Source organism: Rhizoctonia solani, chromosome 12, assembly GCF_016906535.1.
Source record: "Rhizoctonia solani chromosome 12, complete sequence".
Taxonomy (NCBI): domain Eukaryota; kingdom Fungi; phylum Basidiomycota; class Agaricomycetes; order Cantharellales; family Ceratobasidiaceae; genus Rhizoctonia; species Rhizoctonia solani.
The window spans coordinates 319,518-341,094 of NC_057381.1; the positions used below are offsets into that span (position 1 = coordinate 319,518).

Here is a 21,577-nt window from a genome sequence, read left to right on the forward strand (position 1 = left end):
AACCGGCCACCTAGCAGTGGGAGCCGGACACAACGAAGAAGCATATAAACACTTTTCCCTGGGTGTATCACTGCCTCCAGTTGTATTTCTCAATTAAAAATTTCCGACAGGTATCCACATGGATGACAAAAGGTCAAAAAGCGAATATTCAAGCTCTGAAACCTTTGCGCGGCCTATTAACATTCTGTGCAAGACGAGAATTACCATTTGGCGTAGCACATGCAGAACGAGAGTCCCTGTTAAATTTATAATAGATTATCATATTAATATCGAGTCCGGTGCACTATAAGCACACAGTGCGCCATTTTGCTTCTCACTATTGGGATAAAGCGAAATTCTTCCAGCACTGAATTTACTATGGGGCGTTCCTGCCTAATTAGGACTACTTCATGATAAAACTCTATTCCAATGATTAAACTTGTACCAAGAGGTACCCTGTTGTTTCGAGTCCGTACGACTTGACACCGTTGCACACTCCATTAAGCTTTATGCCTATGGCCCAAAAGATAGGAAACTCTATACAGCCTACCACTGGAGCAACAATTCCGGCGTTAGTACCCATGGTACTTCATCCGAGCCCCCGTTAGCACTCTGATTTCGCAAACTTAACCTTACGGCCTTGGTAGTACTCAGGATACACGTTGAATGAATGACGACCGGGACCAAGACCAAGATTCCATTTGTACATGCGCCCCCCTCCTACCCCTCTCAGGTCAAGTACGGGAGCTCTTGGCGCATTGGATCTACTTTGAATTGAGATCTACCGAGTGGAACGCGAATGTGTTTCGAAACTTTACTGAAGAGTTCCAACAGGCACCGTCGGACCCGTTTACTTCTTACTGCCCGAATTCGAACTCTTCACTCCAACTCCGCTGGACCTTCAGCCCTTGCACCCCACCTCCCTAGACGTTATTTAAGCTTCGGTCAAATGATATTAAACCCCATGGGCTTAAGCCCCAGACCCCGCCTTTACACACCAACCAGGGGAGCCCGTGTTGGTCCAGCTCTTCTTTAACCGACTTCATACAAACTAAACTATATATCCATACACTACAGTATTAGCGAAATTGTGCCCCTATCCGTATACCACAAGGTCCAATGGAATAAAGTGCTCAGGAAGTGATTTGTATTCCGGAAGTAGAATCTCGGTTGCTCCCGCAGAGATTGACAACAGACAACACCCCAACACCCGAAGCCTAATGAATACACCAGGCGACTCGCGAGGTTCAGCGTGGAAGCACACAAAGCAAGCCCGCACAGTTCGTCTGTGAGGTATTAACGATATCGATGTACCTCGCTTGACCCTATCAGGTGCCTTCCAGGGGGCCAAGGGATAGACGCGCATATACCGACCCTAGCTGGCTCGATCACGGACATACCCATGCAAACCCGGACAATGATCACACGTAGTCAAAATCTTACGACTATCCGATCCGTTTACTTGATACTACAACTGCATCACTGTCAGATACCTAGACTACCTACAAACAAGCTTAAACAAAGTCCAACGCGGAGAGTGAGAGAGAGAGAGAGTAATGAGGGAGGTGGCACAAATGCGGATACTAGTTACACGGAGAGAGAGAAACCGAGTGAGCGACAACGTGAGAGCAGCGGATTTATGACCAACGAGAGTAAGGAGAGCAGTAAACCAAATATACGAGAACATAAGAGGCAGAAAATAAACAGCAAGTAATCTAACCATAACCAAAGTACAACATAAAAAACAAATAACAACAATGAATAAAAACGAACAAATAATTACTGAGAAAGAAAGAGAGAGAGCGGTGGGAAATCGAAAAGAGCGTGATTAGATGCGACGGAACCAGGCCCGTGCATTGTCCAACAAGCCGTGACGTCTCGGTCCAGCTCGTTCGTCATCGGATCCGTGCTTGACGTCGGCCGTCGGAACCTGAGCCGCAGCCGGAGCCGGAACGGCCACCGAATCAAACAACCGGTCGCGACCGGTCGCGCTGCGCTTGACCGTCAACTGCCGCTCGTGCTCCTCTAAAAGCTCAGAAGGGATAGGAGGCACGGGCACGCGCTTCACCTTTTGGCTCGTCTCGGTTCTCTTTCGCGCGTACCTGGGAGAAACAGCGGGGGAAGAAGGCGAGATCATGCCTGGCTCGCCAAATCGGTACATCGGATGATGGTCGTAAAGCGGCGCGCCAGGATCGAGGACCATTGGGACATGAACAGTATCATGCGAGCACGTCGAACTATCGCATGCGCTGCCCTCGCTCCCTGATGCGCGTGACATGTCCCAGATTTTTCCATCCGACGGATGGGAAATGATCACTCGCGGCGAGGAGAGGACGACTTCGGCCTTGAGCGGCGTGACGGGGAACCCACTCGACTCGGACGACGTTACCGAGAGCGTGGAGAACGATGCCTTAGAATTGAGCTCGCGAGTCGAGAGTGTAGCCTTGGCGGATAAGCCTCGATGAGACGACTTGGAGAAAAGTTTGCAGGTTTCGTGTTCTTTGGGCTTGGTCTTGGATTCTGGAGCAGACTTCTCTTGCATTTTCGGCGTGGGCTTCTTGAACTCTAGGGAACATTTGTTCTTCAATTCTCGCATCGAGGTCCTACTCCTCAATCGATCCATAAATCCACCACTCGACTCTTTGGCTTTGGTGCAGGGGGGAACAGGAGCCTCGCTCGCAGGCGCACTCTTCATCCTCTGCCTATCGCCATTTTCAGTTGCAGTCTTGGGCGGGTCAAAGCTGACGGTCCTCGCTCTCGGGCCGGTGTAAACCGGAATTTTGGAGGGAAAGGTCGAATTGAACGGCCCAGGTGATGGGGATCGCAACCGGTTGGGAGAAGGAGACCTGTAATGACTAGGCGAGATCGACCCGGCCAAGAATTCTCCAAATTGAAGAGGAAGTGGTGTCTGACGAAGAGACGGCGTCGAGCGAGGTGCGCGAAGCGGGATAATCCCTCGCGGGGTAGAATCCAATCGTGCGCGGGGAGTTGTTTGGTCATCGCCCCATCCACTCACAATCTCGGCCAACGCGGGGTCGACTCTGGCCGAGCCTTGGTGTCGGCCTCGTCCACCGTGGTGTTGGGTGAACTGTCTTCCACCGCAATAACGGAATGATTATCCGTCAGTCCCTCCCAACCTTGCTGGCCCATCAACGTCGGCGAGTTGGACAAGATCTTGCTCAGAGGGCGAGACCGGTTCATATCCATGCTGGCCGAGCCAACACTGGCGCGACGGAGCGCGTACCAGTCAACCTCGCCATCCGAGCTATCGTCATCCTCATCAGATGAGATCAGAGTGTCTTCGCTGAACCGACTGCGCTCAACTATCCCTGAGCTACCACCCCTGATCGGAGCAGACGGCACATCAAGAAGTCCGCATCCACGCGCGACGTCCCTAGCACCCTCGGACGCCCCGTCCAATTCATGGCCGCGCAAAGTCCAGCGCTCGACTCGGCCGACCATTTCCCGCAGCTCGGGGATCGTTATCCTCTTCTTCTGGTCCCTTTCGAATACGCGAGTCAGCACTTCATTTGCAGCGGGGGTGACGGGCAAGATCGAGGGGAGAAAGGTGACAGGGTCATCGCAATACGACTTGAATGTCGGGTCAACAGGAGAGGCCGCTTCCCAAGGATTTCGGCCAGTGGTCAGGTTGACGAGGACTACGCCGAGTGTCCAGACATCGTTTGCGCGAGTGTTGTATGCAGGTGATGTAACTGGTGAGTCGGGATCTCCGTAGCATTCTATATACCAAGGGCCTGGTCAGCTTGTCGCTCGTTAGATGTATACTCAAGGCACTTACCAGGACTCATATAATAGCTACTCCCACAACCAAAGTCGCGACTGTGCCTGTCTGATGTAGCAAGTCCAAAGTCGCTAACAAACACTGTCTTGCCATCCTCCTCGCACAGAATATTCTCAGGCTTCAAGTCCCTGTGCCGTACGCCCTGGATGTGGCACCACTGAACGGCGTCGAGCAATTGAGTAAAGACGGATCGGACAAGAGCGTCATCGCCAATGTATCGTTGTTTTTCGGCAATCATGGAGAAGAGATCACCTCCGCCGATGTAGGACAAGACCATAAACACGAGCTCCTCTTCACGGCCGTCTTCGAGAATGGGAAGAGGACCGCCGCTTAGCTCAGCATCCTGTTCCCAAGTGAGTTCGTCTTCAGGTCGGATGAAATTGGAGTGCGAGTTCCAGGTCTTGCGCTTGCGATGAGTGTATGTGGGCGGGCGACCGGTTCCGTAAACCGCATGCAGGGGGACAACCCCTGGATGGCCGTCCGCCTTCCGATGCAACGCCACCTCGCGTGCCTGAAATGCGCGCTGTCTTGACCCCTTGGGAGCGCAACGCATAACCTTGACCGCATACACAGGCCCTGCTGAAGAGATGGTTCGTTCGCGCTCACGTCGGGTAAGCGGCCCCCATGCGTACTGGTGCTCGTCGCGCTCGACCTGCTCGGCAAGATAAACCACACCATAAGCGCCGACTCCCAAGACGCGCCGAAGTGCAAGACGAAAGTGGGGCCCAGCTGGAGAAGCGATTGTGCGACCGACAAGGGGGGTGTATTGAGCAAAGGGAGTGGGTTGAGGAGAGGGGGAACTCGGCTGATGGTCGGCAAAATGAAATGGCTGATCGAGGGTGGCTTCGAGCTGCCTAAAGGCTTCGAGCTGCTGTTCACTCTCGAACGAGTGCAGAGCCGAACGCTCTACGTCTACCTGGGCCATAGGGGAGGAGGGAGAAAACCAAAACGGCCTAGTAAGCCTGCTGGGCGAACAAGATATATGATATTTCGAGGATGTTGTATCTGTGCGGGCGCCTAATAGGGTCAAGAGATCAGACAAAGTACGCCACGCGACCCGTGATATGAAACTTGGACGTACCGAGGCAAGGTATGGTGAGATGAAAACCGAATTTGTTTTTGTGTCAAGAAATTTGACCGGTACTATCTAGGCAGGACGGTGGTGAGAATACGCCGGCTACCAGCACCGTAAAGCGCAAAGGGGATGAAGCTAGGGGGAGAGACAATGGACACGCCCATATAAAAACATCTGGGATCTCGAATGACGTGGGTTGTGGCGAGAAGAAGCTCAAGGCGGGGCGTCACCCGCTTAGAAACCAGGCTGAAGGCACTCACCCAATCTTATCCTCTGCCAACTACGTAGACGGGGCCAGGCTGTGAGCTCGGTTCTGCCTGTAGCCTAATATCCACCTACGTACCTCTGCGGCTCCCACAGTCTCACGCGCCAGATCCCGTAATCGAGCCCAGGTCGCACCACCAGCGTCGCGTCGGGTGTGGTTGGCTGCTCGCACCCAAGACTTTATCTACACCAACTCTCTCCTGAAGGCCCACTTCAGCGCTGATCTCTGCTCCCCGATTCCACGTGACGCATACATTCAATCTCAGGGGTCACCCCAATCCGGCTCTATTCCTTCCGCTCGGAGAGACCCATCGGGTACGGCCCTTTGCGCACACTCGGTCGGCCATCACCCATCTATGCTCGAAGTAAGCGCACATTGTGACATCTGTAATCACTACCCTGTGCAAATATTTTGCACCCATTATCGTGTTCTAAATATCGTCCAATAGGCTAGAATCGTTCCATGCCGGCCGGGGTCAACCACCCGGCGCAACTCTCCTCGGCGATCGGTCAACCGCTTACGGGATCCAGAAGACTCCGCGGCCGAAGTCTTCCTCATTCACTGCACAATGACTGTGTTCGCGCCCAAACCCTTCAACCACAATCTATTATTATGAGAACAGCCTCAACATAGGGTACTCGGTCCGCCGGTTTCATCTGAAGCAGTGTCATGAGCGAGTGGGCGATCACTGATCGTCCGTCGGTAGTTGCAAGTTTGGACAGTTTGACAGTCAGGGATGAACCCCACGTGGAAGCTCCCTGTGGCATTCCTAACCTATTTTCGCCCAAAATTTTATCAACGCCTGAATGCTATCCATCCCGTAAATCAAACACATTATTCCCCGTCCGTCGCAGAATGACCTAATTAGCGCTCGAATATCGATTATACCAATCAATTTAGTCCGTCCGAGGGCTTCTGGTCGGTTTCATCTGTGCGCTCAGGTATTCCTTGCTGGTCTCGGACGATGACGCCTTGCAATCGCGCGCAAACAGAAGTCGATGACCCGCCCGGCCACTCCCCGTTAGTCATCACGTTTGAATCATACCCGCACGGTGTTGAGCCACTCACTCGGCTGATCCACTCGGACGAGCCAGCACCTCGACGTCAATAACTTCCAAACCAGGTATGTGAATACAGTCGAGGAACAATCAATCATGCTACTTCTTTCAATCTGCTGGACGAAAATCTCACTGAGCCGTTTGTGCGTGGGACATCCCCCCTCTTTCCCCCGCACGACAATCACAAGTTCCGGCTCTCGAGTGGCCAGTTGTGTTTGTATGCCAAGCTCAAGTTCCGTACTATCTTCATGTGCAGTGTCCGCAACAAATGCGTGTTCGCGATGACACGTCTACCCAATCGCCAATCGCACCAGACTCCTCGAGCTCCCGCCGATCATTCGACTTTGGAAGCGAGTTACACAGTGGATTACACAACCCGGGTGACGTAACTACCACATATTCTTCCCTGTAGAAGACCCTTGAGTCAGGTGTAAAAATAGCCCGCGCAGAGACAAATTCAACCCGCATATAGGCGCACCTCTTCCCCAAAAACTTGAACCACATGCACGCCCAGACTCTTTTCAATTCCTTTTTAAATTTTGGCCAAGTCTCATAATACAAGAGGCCGGAGCGAAGATACTTGGCGGTTCCAATTTGTCTTGCTTGTCTGTAGTCGGAGGACTTTCTAGAACAGGCTGCTACGTGAGGAAGATAAGGAAGCTTTGTAGCGCCGAGTTCATTTATCTCGCCTTCTCAGCCTAATCACTTCTGTGTGTGTTCGAATATACTGGGACTGGACCTAAGACTGGGGTAAGTTTTGTTTGGATGACATATTTACATTGAGTATAGAAAGGGTTACACGCTCCAAACGATAGAAGCGACAAAGACACTTCCGCGATGTGCTATACTCTTATCACACGATCCTGTGATGTACCAGTGATGTACCCAGTGTCGAGCTCGCGTGGCCTGCGTATATATGCGTATGACGTAGCCCACGAGAGTATAAAACAATACATTCGATCTGATATTTTCATTTCTAAGCCATTGCCGGCGAGGCCTCAAACGCTACTGGTCAATGCTTCATTTCCACTATGCAGGTTTGATAAACGTGCATGCCCCACCTTCGACCTTGGTCACGGGAATAAGAAACCATGGTTACCGAGGCAGGTCATGACTTTAACTTTTATAGAAGTTATTGCATGATAAATTGATAATCAAGCCCAAGTGGCGGAGTGAGGTTGATATAAGATTCAGGCAATAGTGATGTTGATCATCGCAAAGCTCATTGAAGTTTGCGAGCATCACAATACAACGGAGCAAGTGCATGTGTTACCACCTTTGAGATAAAAATAAATAAATAGACGTGGAACCAATACACTCCAAGTTAGTTATAGGCTGAGGTTACATGAGCCATCAGCCCCTTACTATTCTCAAGCCAGTGACCCCAGACAGAGGTCGGCTCGGTGGAGAATTTAGGACTGCGCTCAAATCTGGATTACTTACCACAATCCTGTCCGTTGCCTACCAAACCTTCGTGAAGCCTACAGGTACCGTAACCCGAGTAAGCCTTTACAGACCTGGACCGCAGACAACACCTTCTGTGAGTCCGGTAGTCTTCCCTGACTGCACCCTCCTGAACGATGTCGCGCTCTACTTGGAGTACAGGTGGTTACTAGGTAGCTTGAACCTTCGTACAACCCATTGTTTCATCATCGGATTCGACGAATCACTTGTTATAATTGAAGAAACGAGACATATTATTCATTCCAGCGGATGAATGTCGGTCGTTAGTTTCAGAATTGATGCGTAACTACGCAGAACCGTGGCTTAGTCATGTCGGCGCTTGGCCTCTTATCATCATAGTACACGGCCGTTTACCAGTTAACCAGGCGTTCAGTGTCGTGGTTGTCTTCGAGTTTGCTCGATCGTACGTATTTGCAGCCGGAGTCGAACTAGCTACAGGATGATAGGGGCCTCTGACTGGTCGTATGCAAACGGGGGTGCGTGGACATCTACTATCGGGCCATACAATCTAAATGATGCAACCGTTTTCGTCTACCCTGGCAGATATGTACCCACTTTGACTAAAATCAAGTACCGTGTAAAGTTTTTGACAGCTTCAACTTTTTGATATGGTCGTGCATGCATCTCAGCGAAGCTGTGAGGAGCATTAACGCATATGTCCTTTTGGGCTCAAGTAATGAGAGCCTTTACTGCCTTAGTATGAATCGTTTTGTACTCTGAGGGAATATGGAAAAGAATTAGGCACTCGGGGAAAATGGTAGGGAAGTCGTAGTTCATGTATCGGTAGCAGACTGAGTGACATGGTTATAGAGAAATTTCATCTAGCATGATCCTCTCACTATGATATCTGAGTTTTGTAGATTATAGCCTATGCTGGTACTGGCTTGAACTTATGGCTGGGGTCAAAGCAACTGAAGAACAACTGGAATTTGCAAGGAACAATGCGGGCGAGCTACAGCTTCAGCTCGCTCGAGCGAGATGATTTAGCCTCACATACACAATATATATGATAGTATCTTTCATAGAAGTCTCCTATTTTTGGAGATAGAGGAATAGTCGCAGCGTCACAATGTAAGATCTCTGGCGCATAGGTTGATGGTAGATCTTGAACCCTAAATTCACTTGGTCAATGGTAGAACCAGTAAGCGCCGGGCCGTGGAATTTGAACTGACCCTGATTGCGCAAAAATTGTTGAACGTTAAAGACGGCTTCGACCTTTGCATTAGAGGCCCAGTGCAACTGGTAAGTATACATTTCCTATCGTCTCTGCTTTGATGTCAAATCTTTATTATTCACACTGTGTGACCATTTGGAATGAATTCTCCTTACAACGGTATCTGAGCTTTATCCCCTACCAATACTTCCCAACAGTTAGTACGAGATTGTTGATCGAATTTTGGTGTTGCAGGTGTTCAAGATAGTCTCCCCAAAGATGCCTGAGCCAATCAACAATAGGCGTAACTGGGTAAGTGCGATTTCCTGGTTATCTATGGAACATCTTTACCTCGCCCATTTGATGATAAATTTTACCTTCGTTCTAACGAATGATCTAACGGTTACATGTGTACACTTCTTTCTACAACGGTAGCTGATCTACCTCTCACTATTCTCATTCTCGCTATTAAAAACATTTGCTAATCATATAGTTCTTTAGTGTAGGGATTAGCAAGTGTGTTGTTGGGCTTCGCTCTGGTGAGTCCTAGTTTGATTCCTGTACTCCACATAGCCAGTGATGAAGCATTTCGGATGTAAAATCAATATTTTCCGAGAGCGCATAAACCCATGTGGATATTTCCGTTGCCTTCCTTCTGAGTCTTTCCCTCGTCACACTGCTATGCATGCAACGAGTACTGACTACCTTCTATAGGTCTATTCAATCTGATATTTTAGGTGGGCATGAATTTATCTTTCCATGTAATTAATTAGGACTTGTACCGTGAATTTAATACGATATTAATATCATTGTCGGTAGTAGAACAAAGGCTACCTAGCACCAGCCCTCAGACGTGCATGCGGTACTTTACTTCTGTTATGAAAACGAGCACTGCAGCACGGGTGGGAACCAAGGTTGTATCATTCAAATTATACGTAACTCCTTCGGGGAAAGTTTCGCAAGGTTCCAGCCCGCCAACACGCATTTCCAAGACCGCATTACGCGAACTCACAATCCCAAACTGATACAGCTGTATAGCTACCAGTAGATCTTCCATTAATTTCCGAGGCTCAGTGGTTATATCACTACTGTATTTCTATGGAAGCCTAGTGGGCTGAAAATCGCCCCGGACGTTAAAGATATCTGGAGTTGCCGGGTTGGGTCTAGCGGTCCATTAAGGTGGTTCTCTATGCGAACAAAGTCTAATTGTTTTATGGATTAGTCGTACAATTATATATCTATAAAAAGGCCTTTTGGTACAGTGCCATATAGATCTCGTTGGCTGTCAGTGTCACGATTGTGTGCCTGTACAACCAACAATCAATACTTTTCAGCTAGGGGCCGAAGACTCTGCTCACGGAGCGATGCGAAGAAAATGCGCCGTGGAACCTTTGTACCAAGCCAACGGCCCCTCGATTTTCAGTGTCTTCCACAGACAGTCAATGGGGTTCTTGTATAGGGCGCCAACCATTCGACCGTTCGGACCAGGGACTGTCGGTTGGTTATACATGCGAGTGAGGGCCTAAATCCAGTTATCCAAAATCAGTTTGACTGAGTATTGACCAATAAATAGTTCATACGGTATCTGCAGGTTGCATTACCAGACACTGTACGCGAATCAGATAAGTCCTCTTAGTAGTGTAATAATGATCATACCACACATATGCCCGATACCGTGCTACTCGCCAAAAATGTCCATGTACTATCGGCGCTTGCAATGCCATTCTTGACCAGTGTCGTTTTTGCCCAGTTGTAGCTCGGTAATTGAACCTGAACCGTCAGCATAAGTGAATGGTAGACAGAGATGCTGACAGAATGCTGACAGAAGATCCCATGCATGTTCGTAGAATGGCCGCGTCCATACCGCGAATGTACCCCCTTAGGCCTTCGGCTTTAAATATCTCCGCCAAAGCTGCGAACGAATTGCGATAGTAGTGCTGTGCGCCAACAGGAAGTGCTGGCGAATACGCTTGCATTCGAGCCTTGATTAGAAAAAGGGGATTCCCCAGACAGGCTAATGAAAACACATCACCGCGTGCTGGAAGAGTCACGCCGGAGAAACAACTGACCTCCTACTAGGCCACTGGCAGCCCCTGCTGCGATAGATGTAGCGAACACTTGTTCGGTGCCCTGCCGGCCAATGGCAGAGTTGAACGAACGACGAAACGGCTCGTAGAACCCTGGGTTGGCCCTAAAATTAGGACACCAAGACTAATACCTGAGTTTCTACGTACCAAGACGAGATCCGTTCAAAAGTATCTGCCATGGTCTCGTCATTATACCTGGTAGTCTTCAATCCATAATTCGGTATCGTACCTGGTATACATACTAAATGCATTTGAATTTAAGATCCGAAGTACAAAATTATGCGCACTTACTGCTGGGCCCAGCCCTCTCTGTACGCCTCTGATCCCTTCATTCTTCCATGTCTTGATAAACACGTCAAAAACGTTCTTATAAACCTTGGGTGCGCCTTTGGACTGAAGCTCGCCTTGAAGTTGTAAACGGGTTTTGGCTACTTCGGCTCTGCGCCCAAACATATTAAGTCAAGTGGCAGGCACTACAGAGTAGTAATAACATACGGGTTTGATAGTGTAACCTATTCAGGTGATGAGCGTTTGGATTTGAGGATTAGAATTCGGGCAAGATCTTTCGGCCGAAGTGTTGGAGAAATGAAACCTACCGCTGTGCATGCGGCAAGTCCTAGCTTACAGATGGTGCTTAGATAATTTACTAAAGGAAGCATTGGATGCTCTCACCTCCGATACCGAAGCTCTCAAAGGTGGTGAGAGGTTTTACCGAGGAGCTCATCGGGGCCTAGGATGGGGTTTAATGACTGGTCAGAGCAGGGTTCGGGTCACAGTTGGTCACGTGGAAGAAGCGATACAGCCACCCCCTCTCTTCAGGCGGCCACCCCGGCCCCGAAACCAGGCATTAAATGATCTCACAGGGAGCACATGTTCTGTTCTATGGAGCTATACTGGTTACATGTCTCCCGTTTGTATGGCGACTAGCTATTTCACCTATCACGCTCGTAATTCTCGGACCCTTCATTGTTGTCCTCGCATTCTTGTCATTCGTGTTTTCTGGCTTGATATTTGCGTTGTTGGCGGAATGGATACGACCCCAGAAACCCCCTTCTAATTCTATCAAGTCGGCGACTAGGACGCTATCATTCGCGACGCCTGCAGCATGGCAAGCGAATTTGACCAGAATCCAATGGTTATCGCAGGACAACCTCCCCCCGATCAAAGAATGTTCTCCCGATGCATCTGAGCTCGTACATGAAGTTATAGACTTCATAGTGCGTGATTTTGTTCAAGTTTGGTACTCGAACCTCTCCAACTCCCCTGGGTTTCCCAATGCACTGCGACGAACCATTCAAGAAACTCTAGAGAACATTTTGGCGCGAGCAAGCCAGTTGGACGTCAGTGCCCTCGTGGTTCGCAAGATTCTTCCCAAAATCACTGCCCACATCGAGAAGTTCCGACAGTCCGAAGAGTCACTGCGAGGTGCTGCTCTTGAACGGAGATTAAGCGTAGACTCAGAAGAGTTGGATATTTTGTTGGCTATTCGTTATGTTGGCCGAGGAAAGCTTCACCCCGCGGTTGCAAACTTGTCGTCCATGGCTACTCGGCCAACCGAAGACCTGTACCTCCGCCAGATATTCGATCAGGTGTTGCCATTGGTTCTCCCAGAGAGCGATGCAAAGAGTCGTTCGGTCGTTATTGTCGCACGGGAGATTATTGGCTGCAGTGTTCTTAGGCCAGTCATTGACATGTTGACTGATCCCGACTTCTGGAACCAAACAATTGATAAAATCGTATGTCTTTGTAACTGAGGTCACCAGTTCACTTGCTTACACATTTCGACAGGCGAGTGCAGCTATCAGAGAACAGTGAGCCTAACTTAAATGTTTCCATGCCATGGCTCATGAATGTGTTCAAGGAAGCTGGTAACCAAAGTCCGACATATGCTCGAAAAACAGGTTCCCAAATCCGGACCTTCCCGCCGCACAGCACCCTCAGTCCCGGGGGCTCTCTCTGCATCCCGAGGCAGCAGGTCGGAAAATATAAATTGGAGAACCGATGCCAAACGTTTTGAAATGTTCGTCCAGAGTATCAGGAAGTGCGAGTCATTGCTGGACGCCAGACGGTTGAAGAATGATATCATGAACGAGGTTCGGAGAACGAGGGATTTGTTGGGTGAGTGCGCCGGTATCTGGTCGGAGTCGAACTTAACTTTGAGGTAATTTCTAGCTCAACATGCCAGTGACGATTGGATCAATGGCGTCAAGACCGAGACGATAGTTTCTTACCTCGACAGGCTCTACAATGCCAAAAACGAAGCAGAGAAACGGATCGAAGTACTAAGCGGCGCAAAAACCAATGATTCACAGACCTCGTCAACTCATACTCTTGCACCTCCCAACAAGCTTACCTTGCGGGACATCCTTCGAGACTCTTCTTCACTCCTTTACTTTATGGAATTTATGGAGCGACGCAACCATAGAACGCTCCTGGTTCAATTCTGGCTCGCAGCAGATGCATTCAAAGATCCTCTTGCTCAAATCGATTCTGACTCGGAGGCAAGTGACGACGAAGGAACTGCTCCCAGGGATTCGGCTGCCACTACAACACTTATAGAAGATACGACTATGTTATACGAGGTTTACTTTGCCCAACCACAACGTGCTGCAGAACTCTCATGTATTTCGGCGAAGTACGTTGCGACTCTGACAGCTTTTGTACAATCCCAGTTCCCGCCCACGCGGATGGACGAGAATCGGGTTCGGAGATGCGTACTACATGCTCAAAATCAGGTCGAAAAAGCTATGGAAGAGGATTTCGAATTATTTACCAAGAGCGAGCTATGGCATCGGGCAGTAGGTGATATGTCGCCGCGTATTGAAAAACCTGCAACTTCAGTTTTGATCTTGGATGAGCCCGAGATTCAAGCTTCGACCCCAATCAGTCGAGCATCAGCGCCCAGCGAATCACCTACATTAATCCATGCATCACATTCCGTTCCGATTGTCCGTAGACCGATGAAACAGAGGCCGTCTTCGTTAGCGAGCAACGACTCGAACCGCCAACTTAGCAGCTTTGATATTCTAATGGGATCGACGGAGGACATGGACGGGTCAAGGACTCCCCTGTTCGAGGATATGGCGATTGAACGGAAGAAGATTGATGCGCTTCAAGCTGCCTTAACGGATATCATTGCGGATGACACGGCTGCTAGGGACTACAAACCCTCTCTCTCTCCCAACAAACCCCCAAGCACTACCCGGGAAACTCGGACCACCATTCGTCCAAGCAAAGTGTTTCCAGAAGATGACTCGGAGCCATTGATCGGGCATCCGGAGCGGGTAGATGAAGCTATACCGCCGCTGCAGGTCGCGCTTCCTGGTGATTTACAGCTTGCTCAAGACGTTGCTCGGTTATCAGATAAAATAAAGAACCTTCAGGCACAAGAAACCATGCTCGAAGCTTTAATGCGTAAAGCGGAATTAACAGGAGAAGAACAAGAGCTTTCGCTCCTCTCTCGTTCCCGGGATTCCCTCGTCCGGGAAATCAGAGGCCTAACGTTCCAACGAGCACACTACGAGGTCCAAGAAGCTGCCAATCGCCTTGTCCCGGAACGAACCAAAATATCTATAACCGACACTGCCACGAGCGAAGAAGAGGGTCGAGTCGTTGTTCGATACCTGGTCGAAATTCAGCAGCTTGCTATGGATGGGAGTTTTGCGTCGGGTTGGGGTGTGGCGAGGCGATATAGCGAATTCTACGACATGCATACAAGGCTCAAGGAGCGGTTCGTGGAAGTTAGGTCATTGGAGTTTCCCGGGAAGAAGTTTGTGACCGCTCTGTCGAATAACATGGTTGACACACGAAGGGTGGGATTGGAGAAGTATCTTCAGGTACGTGGATGACTCAACTTGAGGGTATTTTTACTAAGATCAAGGGCCAGAATTTAATCCTGATACCTTCCGTATGCGACTCTGATGAACTACGAGCCTTCTTGTCTCGCCAGGCAACTCCTCCAGCTCTGACTCCTTCCGCCCCTGCCGATCAAGGACTGGTACGCACAATGTACCGTTCAGTGGCCGATAGTATCGACGACATGTTCTTCGGTCCGTCGATGCTCGACGTCACACTCCAACGCCTTTCTAGGCGCGCGGCAGAACTAACAGGAATGTACGCTCAGTTGCAAGACGAAGATGCTATCGCTCGTGTACTTGGTCTCAAATCTCGACCTGAAGAGGCCCTTGGAAAACTGCAAGGCGATCTTATGCCATTAGACGGGGAGACCGGAACCAGTAGCTTTTCGGCCCCAATCTGCGATTTATTGTTGGCAGTGTTTGAGCTCGATAGGAAAGATAATTGGCTGCGGAGGCAGGCAATGGTGACTATCTTGCAGCAACTGCTGGGTAGTACGATTGAGCGGTAGGCTTATTCCTGGCGTTTGTCTTAGTTCATTTCTGGAACTAATACACTATGTGACACAGGAAAGTACGAGATACCGTACGAAATTCGCTGGCCGAATCTCAAATCCTGGGATATATTACCGCTTTCCGCGATACCCTTTGGCCCGAAGGAAAGCTCAAGCTTGCTTCTACTCCCACAACTAATCAAGAGAAGGTTCAGAAGAGGGAACAGGCGCATAGTAAATTAAGTGCCATTATACCTGGCAGGTTCCGGATCCTTCATTTTCTGTTTACCTAATACTGATAACCTGATCGTAAGACCTCGTAGCGAATATGATTGGAAGATCCAACGCTCGTCGGGGTGCACGTAGAATGTTTACTGTTATGCAGAATCGAAGGCTGAACCAGCATATAGTTTACACAATCATCGATGAGGTGTGTATCATGTACGATGCGTGGACGCTCACTCATGAAGCTATTGTCAGGTTTTCCAGGCGTTATTTCCAGAGCTGCAAATCTTGGCTTGATGGCTGGTAGTGGCGCTGTATCAGTATGTGTGAAGTATACGGTTCGCTTCAAAACCTCTTCAGAGGTGCGACGTTTTGACTTAAAACGCGTGTAACTTGCGAGCCAGGCCCTCTCAGAACGCGGCAGTAGTATCGATGAATTGTGTAGCTTCTTGGCTACAAAATGCATGTATATAATGCGTATTGTTGGGAAACGGCGAAGTTATGAACCAAGTATCACAGAGGACGCACTGAAGAGGTTTTGGAACGGTTTTCGGATTTTGGAAGAGCAGCCTCACTTTGCTTCAAACCAAATGCAGCATGGTTTGATCTTATTTTAGACTGAGAGCAAGCTCTATGTGAGCGCCAATAACATACTCAAATGCAACCATTGTAAAGCAGACGACACCCAAATTAGGCCCCCGTGACCAAAGGGTAGCTGCCCTGGCGTGACAAAACTACTTGGAGGGCCAAATCGCCTGTTTCAAGGTCAATTTTGTTACTTTTTTTTGCGGGCATGTGTAGATAGAGGGCATTAGTATCGATATAATAACTTTTTACAATGAAAAACTCGCGCGTTCAGGCGCCATAATGCTATCAGCTATTATCAAACTCAGGGCTGGACGCTTACTCAGTCATCCCAGCCTTAGTTACACAAGTATGGACCATGTTGCGGTCGCCGGAGGGTGACTGGGGGCTCGTGATTGGGACAATGTAAATAAGATGTCATTAAGCTCTGCTTGCAACATGAACACTATGCAAATTATGGCGACGGAATTCAACATCGATTTCGTGAACAATACTTGGGGGCAACATTCTGTGTCCCCGATACCTCCTGTTTGCCCAAGCTGCTTCCTGCCCGTTCAAACCCCTCCTATATGCGTCCATGTAGCGATACGCCTTATTAAAGAACCTGTAATTATGTTGATTAAAGGACAATGATAAATAATAATGAATAATTTACCGACGAATTGAATCAACTGGGACAGCTTCCAGAGCCGCAAGCATGTTGGATTTAAGGGAGCCATGGGACCTTGATGCTGGGAACTAACGGTAGACTCGTTTGGCACAGCCCCAGCATTGTTCAATAGGATTCAGTTCGCAGTGGAATTTTGGAAGAAACAGAAGTCGACATCCATCCGCCTCTGCAATTTCCTCGAGTGCTGACTGCTGTTCAATGAAGCCAGGCTGCTTGGAAAGCACTTGTCGAACACAACAGTGGGTATTAGCAACATATCTCTGTGGGCTCTTGCACGTCAGTTTCAGTCCTGCCGGGTTGGTTCCACGCTCTAGCAATAACTGAGCTATCCCCTTAAATTGGCCGTGCAAGCTCTTTGTTGCTTCTGCGCCGTAAATTGGGTGATCACCCGGCCAATAAAAGTATTGTGTAGACCCATCGGGAAAGTGTGTGTCGGAAAATCGAACTCGAATCTTCTTTTCGACACCCTCTTCATTAATGCAAGTCTCAATCACATCACCAATGTTACTTGAAGGACCAAGCGTCATTTTCACAATATTTGCAACGTCGTCGCGTCGTTTTGTATGTGTTGTTACATTGTCGTACACAAAGACATGTTCGGCCTCGGGGTATCTATCTTTCGCAATCTGAATGGCCCGAGTTAGTTGCTGTCGGACACAATCTCCGGTAAAGTATCCGTCGCAAGTCTTTCCTGGAGACAGAACCACATGTGCCGACGACAACCACCATGACCGACAATCCTGAGCCCAAGGGCAAAGGCTTGAGCACTTGCTTTTCAAACATTTCGCGTCGCAACACTCGCTCTACAAATGATTTAACCAATATACACAAACACAACATTGCTTCCAAATACCCTTCTGAGAGAAAAATCCTCAAAAAATCCAAAAACAATGGCTCAAACAACTCTATCTCTATTTATGCCTCTGATGACTCTGATAAAAAAAAACCCAGAAAAATTGCAAACTCATCCATAAACCACACACAAACCCTAGTAAGGATGATCCCAATAGGATCTACACAAGATGCAGTTGCCAACACAACAATCAATATTGAGTCCATTTCCAAATTTTCTCCTAGCCCTAGCCCCACCCAAGCACTGTACATTGCAAGCCCTAGAGTCACATCTAACCCAGCACAAACTAGCATCACAATAATAATCAGCTCTTCCCAAGAGTCCAAACAAATCAGAGACACCAGAGCTGGATATGAGCAACTCATGGAACATACATTGGACAACAGTAGCATCAACAGCATGCCTAAAAGCTGTTATGGATATGACATTTCTCTAATAATCTGTACTTATTTTATTATTTACACAAGTAATACTACTGTAAATAAAATGAGATAAAGATGCAAACTAAGGTTTTCAAGGTTCCTCTTTCCCATTGCAACCTTTGCAAAACCTCTAAGCCTCAGGAATACCCTCAATATGCAATGGCTTTTGCATATATGCTGTTTTCTCACTCATTTAAATACATATAAATTCAGCTGAGTAGATAAACAGTAACTACCAATATTTTCCCTGTTTTTAGTACTTATTATACAAGATTCTATCTTGTGGCTACACACAGAAATATTCAGGGTTCCCCCCTGTCACATAGTCAAGTGCCCCAGCACTTAGTCAGTGCTTAAGCACCAACACACTAAATGCGGCTTTTCTCCATCACCTGGGCATCCCACACTGCCAAATTGCTTGCGCTTAGGTGCGCATGTTTGTGTGCTCCAGAGCGCTGGCTCAAACACTCAGAACAGACAACATTTGGCAGAGTTATGTCCTGTTTACTGCAAGTACCCAATGCAGAGGCATCATACCTTTGGGACTGTTTACTCCAAGGGTGAAACACTTAGCTTTGGGACACCCATGGACCCAGACAGGTAAATACTGCCTTGGGGCAAACATTGCATTGGGGTAAATGTTAGGGACTGTTGTTATTTACTGTGTACCACAGTATTGGCTCCCTCAAGTGTTTCAGTTGCCACCTGTACCTCTGTTATGGAATGAATAATTTAGACATATGTGCCTGTCCTAGATGTCTGTTGGGACATCAAGGGTGCAGGTGCTTGTGGCCATGTGGGATACAACAATGAACCACTTAAGGCAGTGGCTAACTACCCTTCAATGTTGAGACTACTATCTACAATGACCAAGTGCTGTAAGGCATTGGCAAGCTATGTATCTACAGTGACAATGGTGCCTGTTGTACACCACTGTAAGGTGGGTACACACTAGAGGTGGGTGCTTGGGGCCATATCTAATACAAGGTAATGCTGATTAATTAAATGTACTAGGCTATACTACTGAACTAACTACTGCTCAAGGCAATGACTAGCTATCTACTGTCAACATGGAGGGGCCTTAGGCCTGGGAGGTGTGGTGAGACTACTGAAGGGGGTAAGTAATGTGCTACTGGGTTATCAGCTACTTAGCTGATCTACTAAAACCTGTCTATGATGAGAGACAAGGTAAAATTGACTTGGGGTCTCCAAGGAATTTTCCTGCTGTGTATAACAAGGGAACTATCTACAGGGCAGTGTCCTGGACATGGTCACATGACCAGTACAAGTGGTTGCATGCTGGCCCAAGCCCAAATTTGGGGGGTAGCAGGTGTAATCATGGGTTGTCAGCAGAGGAATAATAGGGCTCTATGGCTTAGTGGTCAAGCTGGTTCAATTCTGGCTAGTTCTATTTTCCTCTGTTTATGACAGGCAGTCTATGCATGTGAGAAAAGAAGACTACATTTGAAAAGAGAAGCATGCTGCAGACTATGTAGAAGCATGGATTTCTCCTAGGTGCCCTTGGCACAGCATCTTGGTGCAGCATCTTGGCATAATAAGCGCCAAGATCATGTGATCAAAAAACTAAAGCTATTGAGTCCATAAAAAATACTAAAAATAAGAGATAAATTGTCCAATTCCAATGGCATAACTCAAGAGGGTGTAACAGTGCCTAAGGTGCTATGGACAATGTATCTGCTTAGTGACTTAGTGAACCCAGGCTGTAAGGCCCTGTGTACAATTGGGGATGCAACAAGAGGTAATCAACCTGGGTGTTACCATAGTTGGTTAGCCTCCTTATATATTACAAGACTATGCTAATTACAAATACTTGTGTGTGGGAAAAGAAGTGTTCTATGTGAAATAAGAGTCCTGCTTTGCAGTTGGACTTACTCATGCATATGTGTCACTGACATGTCATAATGATGTCATCAAGTGGAGGTGGCTACATATGCTTTAGTAAGCACAGATGGGGATGTGGCTTGGCGCTTAGCGTATGATCTAAGCGCCAAAGTCATGTGATTGAAAATGTTGTCTGTTTGGCTTTGTGTTGTACACCATGGTAATGTGGGTACTTGCTAGAAAAACAGGCGCTTACAGCCGTACAACTACAGACAAGGCTTATCTAACTGTCTATCTAAGGCTATACTACTACTGCTTATGGCAATTTACTACTATCTACTTGTCAACAAGGGGGGCTTAGCCCTGGAGGTGTGGTAAGTGCAATAGAGGGGTAAGTGACTTCTGAAGAATAGGGGCCAGCTACTTAGCTGGCTGGATACCCTCTCTAATGGATAAGAGACAAGGTAAAATTGACTTGGGGTCTCCAAGCAATTTTCCTGCTGTATATATAGACATAGTTGCGCTATTTACATGGTCTGTGCACGTGAGAAAGGAAGTAAATGAATGCAATGGGAAGAGTGCTGTGGGCTGCGCAGAAGCGTGGATTTCTCCTAGGCGCCCTTGGCACAGCATCTTGGTGTGATAAGCACCAAGATCACATGATTTGAAAATACAAGATATTGGGTCTCTAAAAAATACTAAAATTAATAGAAAAATTAGGAGATTCTGGTGGTATAATTTGTAAGGGTGTAACACTGCTTAAGGCAGTGACTGAGTAACTAAGTAACTATTTACTGGACCTAAGGTCCTTGTATAATTGAGAAGATGTGACAAGAGGTAATCAACCTGGGTGTTACAATGGTTGGTTGGCCTCCTTATATATTACAGGGAGTGAGCTAATTACAAATACATGTATCCAATGTCATAACCAATAAGAACCCTGCTCCAACTGCAGCCTTACCCATGCATACATGTCACTGACATGTCATGATGATGTCATTGAGTGGAGGTGGCTATGTATGCTGAATAACTGTGGATGGGGACATGGCTTGGTGCTTAGCATATGATATAAGCGCCAAGATTACATGATTGAAAAAGTCCTTTGTTTGCCTTTGTTTAAAATGAAGAAAATAGGAAATAAATTCCCCAGTATATGTGTGTCTACAACAGTTGCTGGACTATTTGTTAGGAGTTGTTATTCCTGATAAACTTAGCATATATTATGCATATATTCTGTGCAAATACTCTGATACATAATACTAGTTCTTAACTGTTCCCATATGCATTTTGTATATAGTAACTCTTTCATACTCCTGTACTTACACAACTATTAGCAGTATCTGGCTAAATTATCATGAGCATGCATGTGTCTGTCCTAGGCATCCTTAAGGGCCATCTAGGTAGCAGGTGCTTGAGGCTGTATAGACTTGTAAAAGAAACCACATAAGGTGGTGTGGATGCTACCTACAACAACAAGCTAACTATCTACAATGACCAAGCCTATAAGGGCAATGGCTAGCTATGTAGTTACAACAAGTAAGCTGCTTAAGGCGGTGATAAGCTATTTACTTAGTGGTTACTGGGCAATAAGGCCCTTGTACAGTGAATGGATGCAACAAGAGGTAATCAACCTGGGTGTTACTATGGTTGGTTGGCCTCCCTATATATTACAGAGAGTCAACTAATTACAAATTATAATATGCAAAACTGTATCAAATAAGAACCCTGCTCCAACTACAGCCCTACTCA

The 21,577-nt window shown here is 47.7% G+C and overlaps 4 protein-coding genes across 4 annotated transcripts; 1 reads left to right on the top strand and 3 right to left on the bottom strand.

Moving 5' to 3' along the window:
- Window positions 1-1,807: 1,807 nt before the first annotated feature.
- RhiXN_11337 (Serine/threonine-protein kinase) lies at window positions 1,808-4,706 on the bottom strand (the record flags this gene model as incomplete). The annotated part of the gene is made up of 3 exons (XM_043331152.1): window positions 1,808-3,071; window positions 3,134-3,719; window positions 3,779-4,706. 3 exons carry the CDS (start codon window positions 4,704-4,706, stop codon window positions 1,808-1,810), a joined length of 2,778 nt encoding a protein of 925 aa, XP_043184662.1.
- A 5,328-nt stretch (window positions 4,707-10,034) lies between these two features.
- RhiXN_11338 (mitochondrial carrier protein) lies at window positions 10,035-11,607 on the bottom strand (the record flags this gene model as incomplete). Its single annotated transcript, XM_043331153.1, has 12 exons — window positions 10,035-10,101; window positions 10,155-10,318; window positions 10,377-10,403; window positions 10,453-10,566; window positions 10,620-10,810; window positions 10,866-10,976; window positions 11,031-11,055; window positions 11,113-11,124; window positions 11,175-11,322; window positions 11,379-11,395; window positions 11,480-11,499; window positions 11,556-11,607. The coding sequence occupies 12 exons, from the start codon at window positions 11,605-11,607 to the stop codon at window positions 10,035-10,037; spliced, it is 948 nt and encodes a 315-aa protein (XP_043184663.1).
- A 127-nt stretch (window positions 11,608-11,734) lies between these two features.
- RhiXN_11339 (sorting nexin-12) lies at window positions 11,735-15,753 on the top strand (the record flags this gene model as incomplete). The annotated part of the gene is made up of 9 exons (XM_043331154.1): window positions 11,735-12,619; window positions 12,672-12,694; window positions 12,745-13,001; window positions 13,056-14,719; window positions 14,770-15,245; window positions 15,308-15,465; window positions 15,546-15,587; window positions 15,642-15,661; window positions 15,712-15,753. The coding sequence occupies 9 exons, from the start codon at window positions 11,735-11,737 to the stop codon at window positions 15,751-15,753; spliced, it is 3,567 nt and encodes a 1,188-aa protein (XP_043184664.1).
- Window positions 15,754-16,779: 1,026 nt separating this feature from the next.
- On the bottom strand, window positions 16,780-17,494 carry RhiXN_11340 (DDE superfamily endonuclease; the record flags this gene model as incomplete). The annotated part of the gene is made up of 2 exons (XM_043331155.1): window positions 16,780-17,337; window positions 17,429-17,494. The coding sequence occupies 2 exons, from the start codon at window positions 17,492-17,494 to the stop codon at window positions 16,780-16,782; spliced, it is 624 nt and encodes a 207-aa protein (XP_043184665.1).
- Window positions 17,495-21,577: the final 4,083 nt, after the last annotated feature.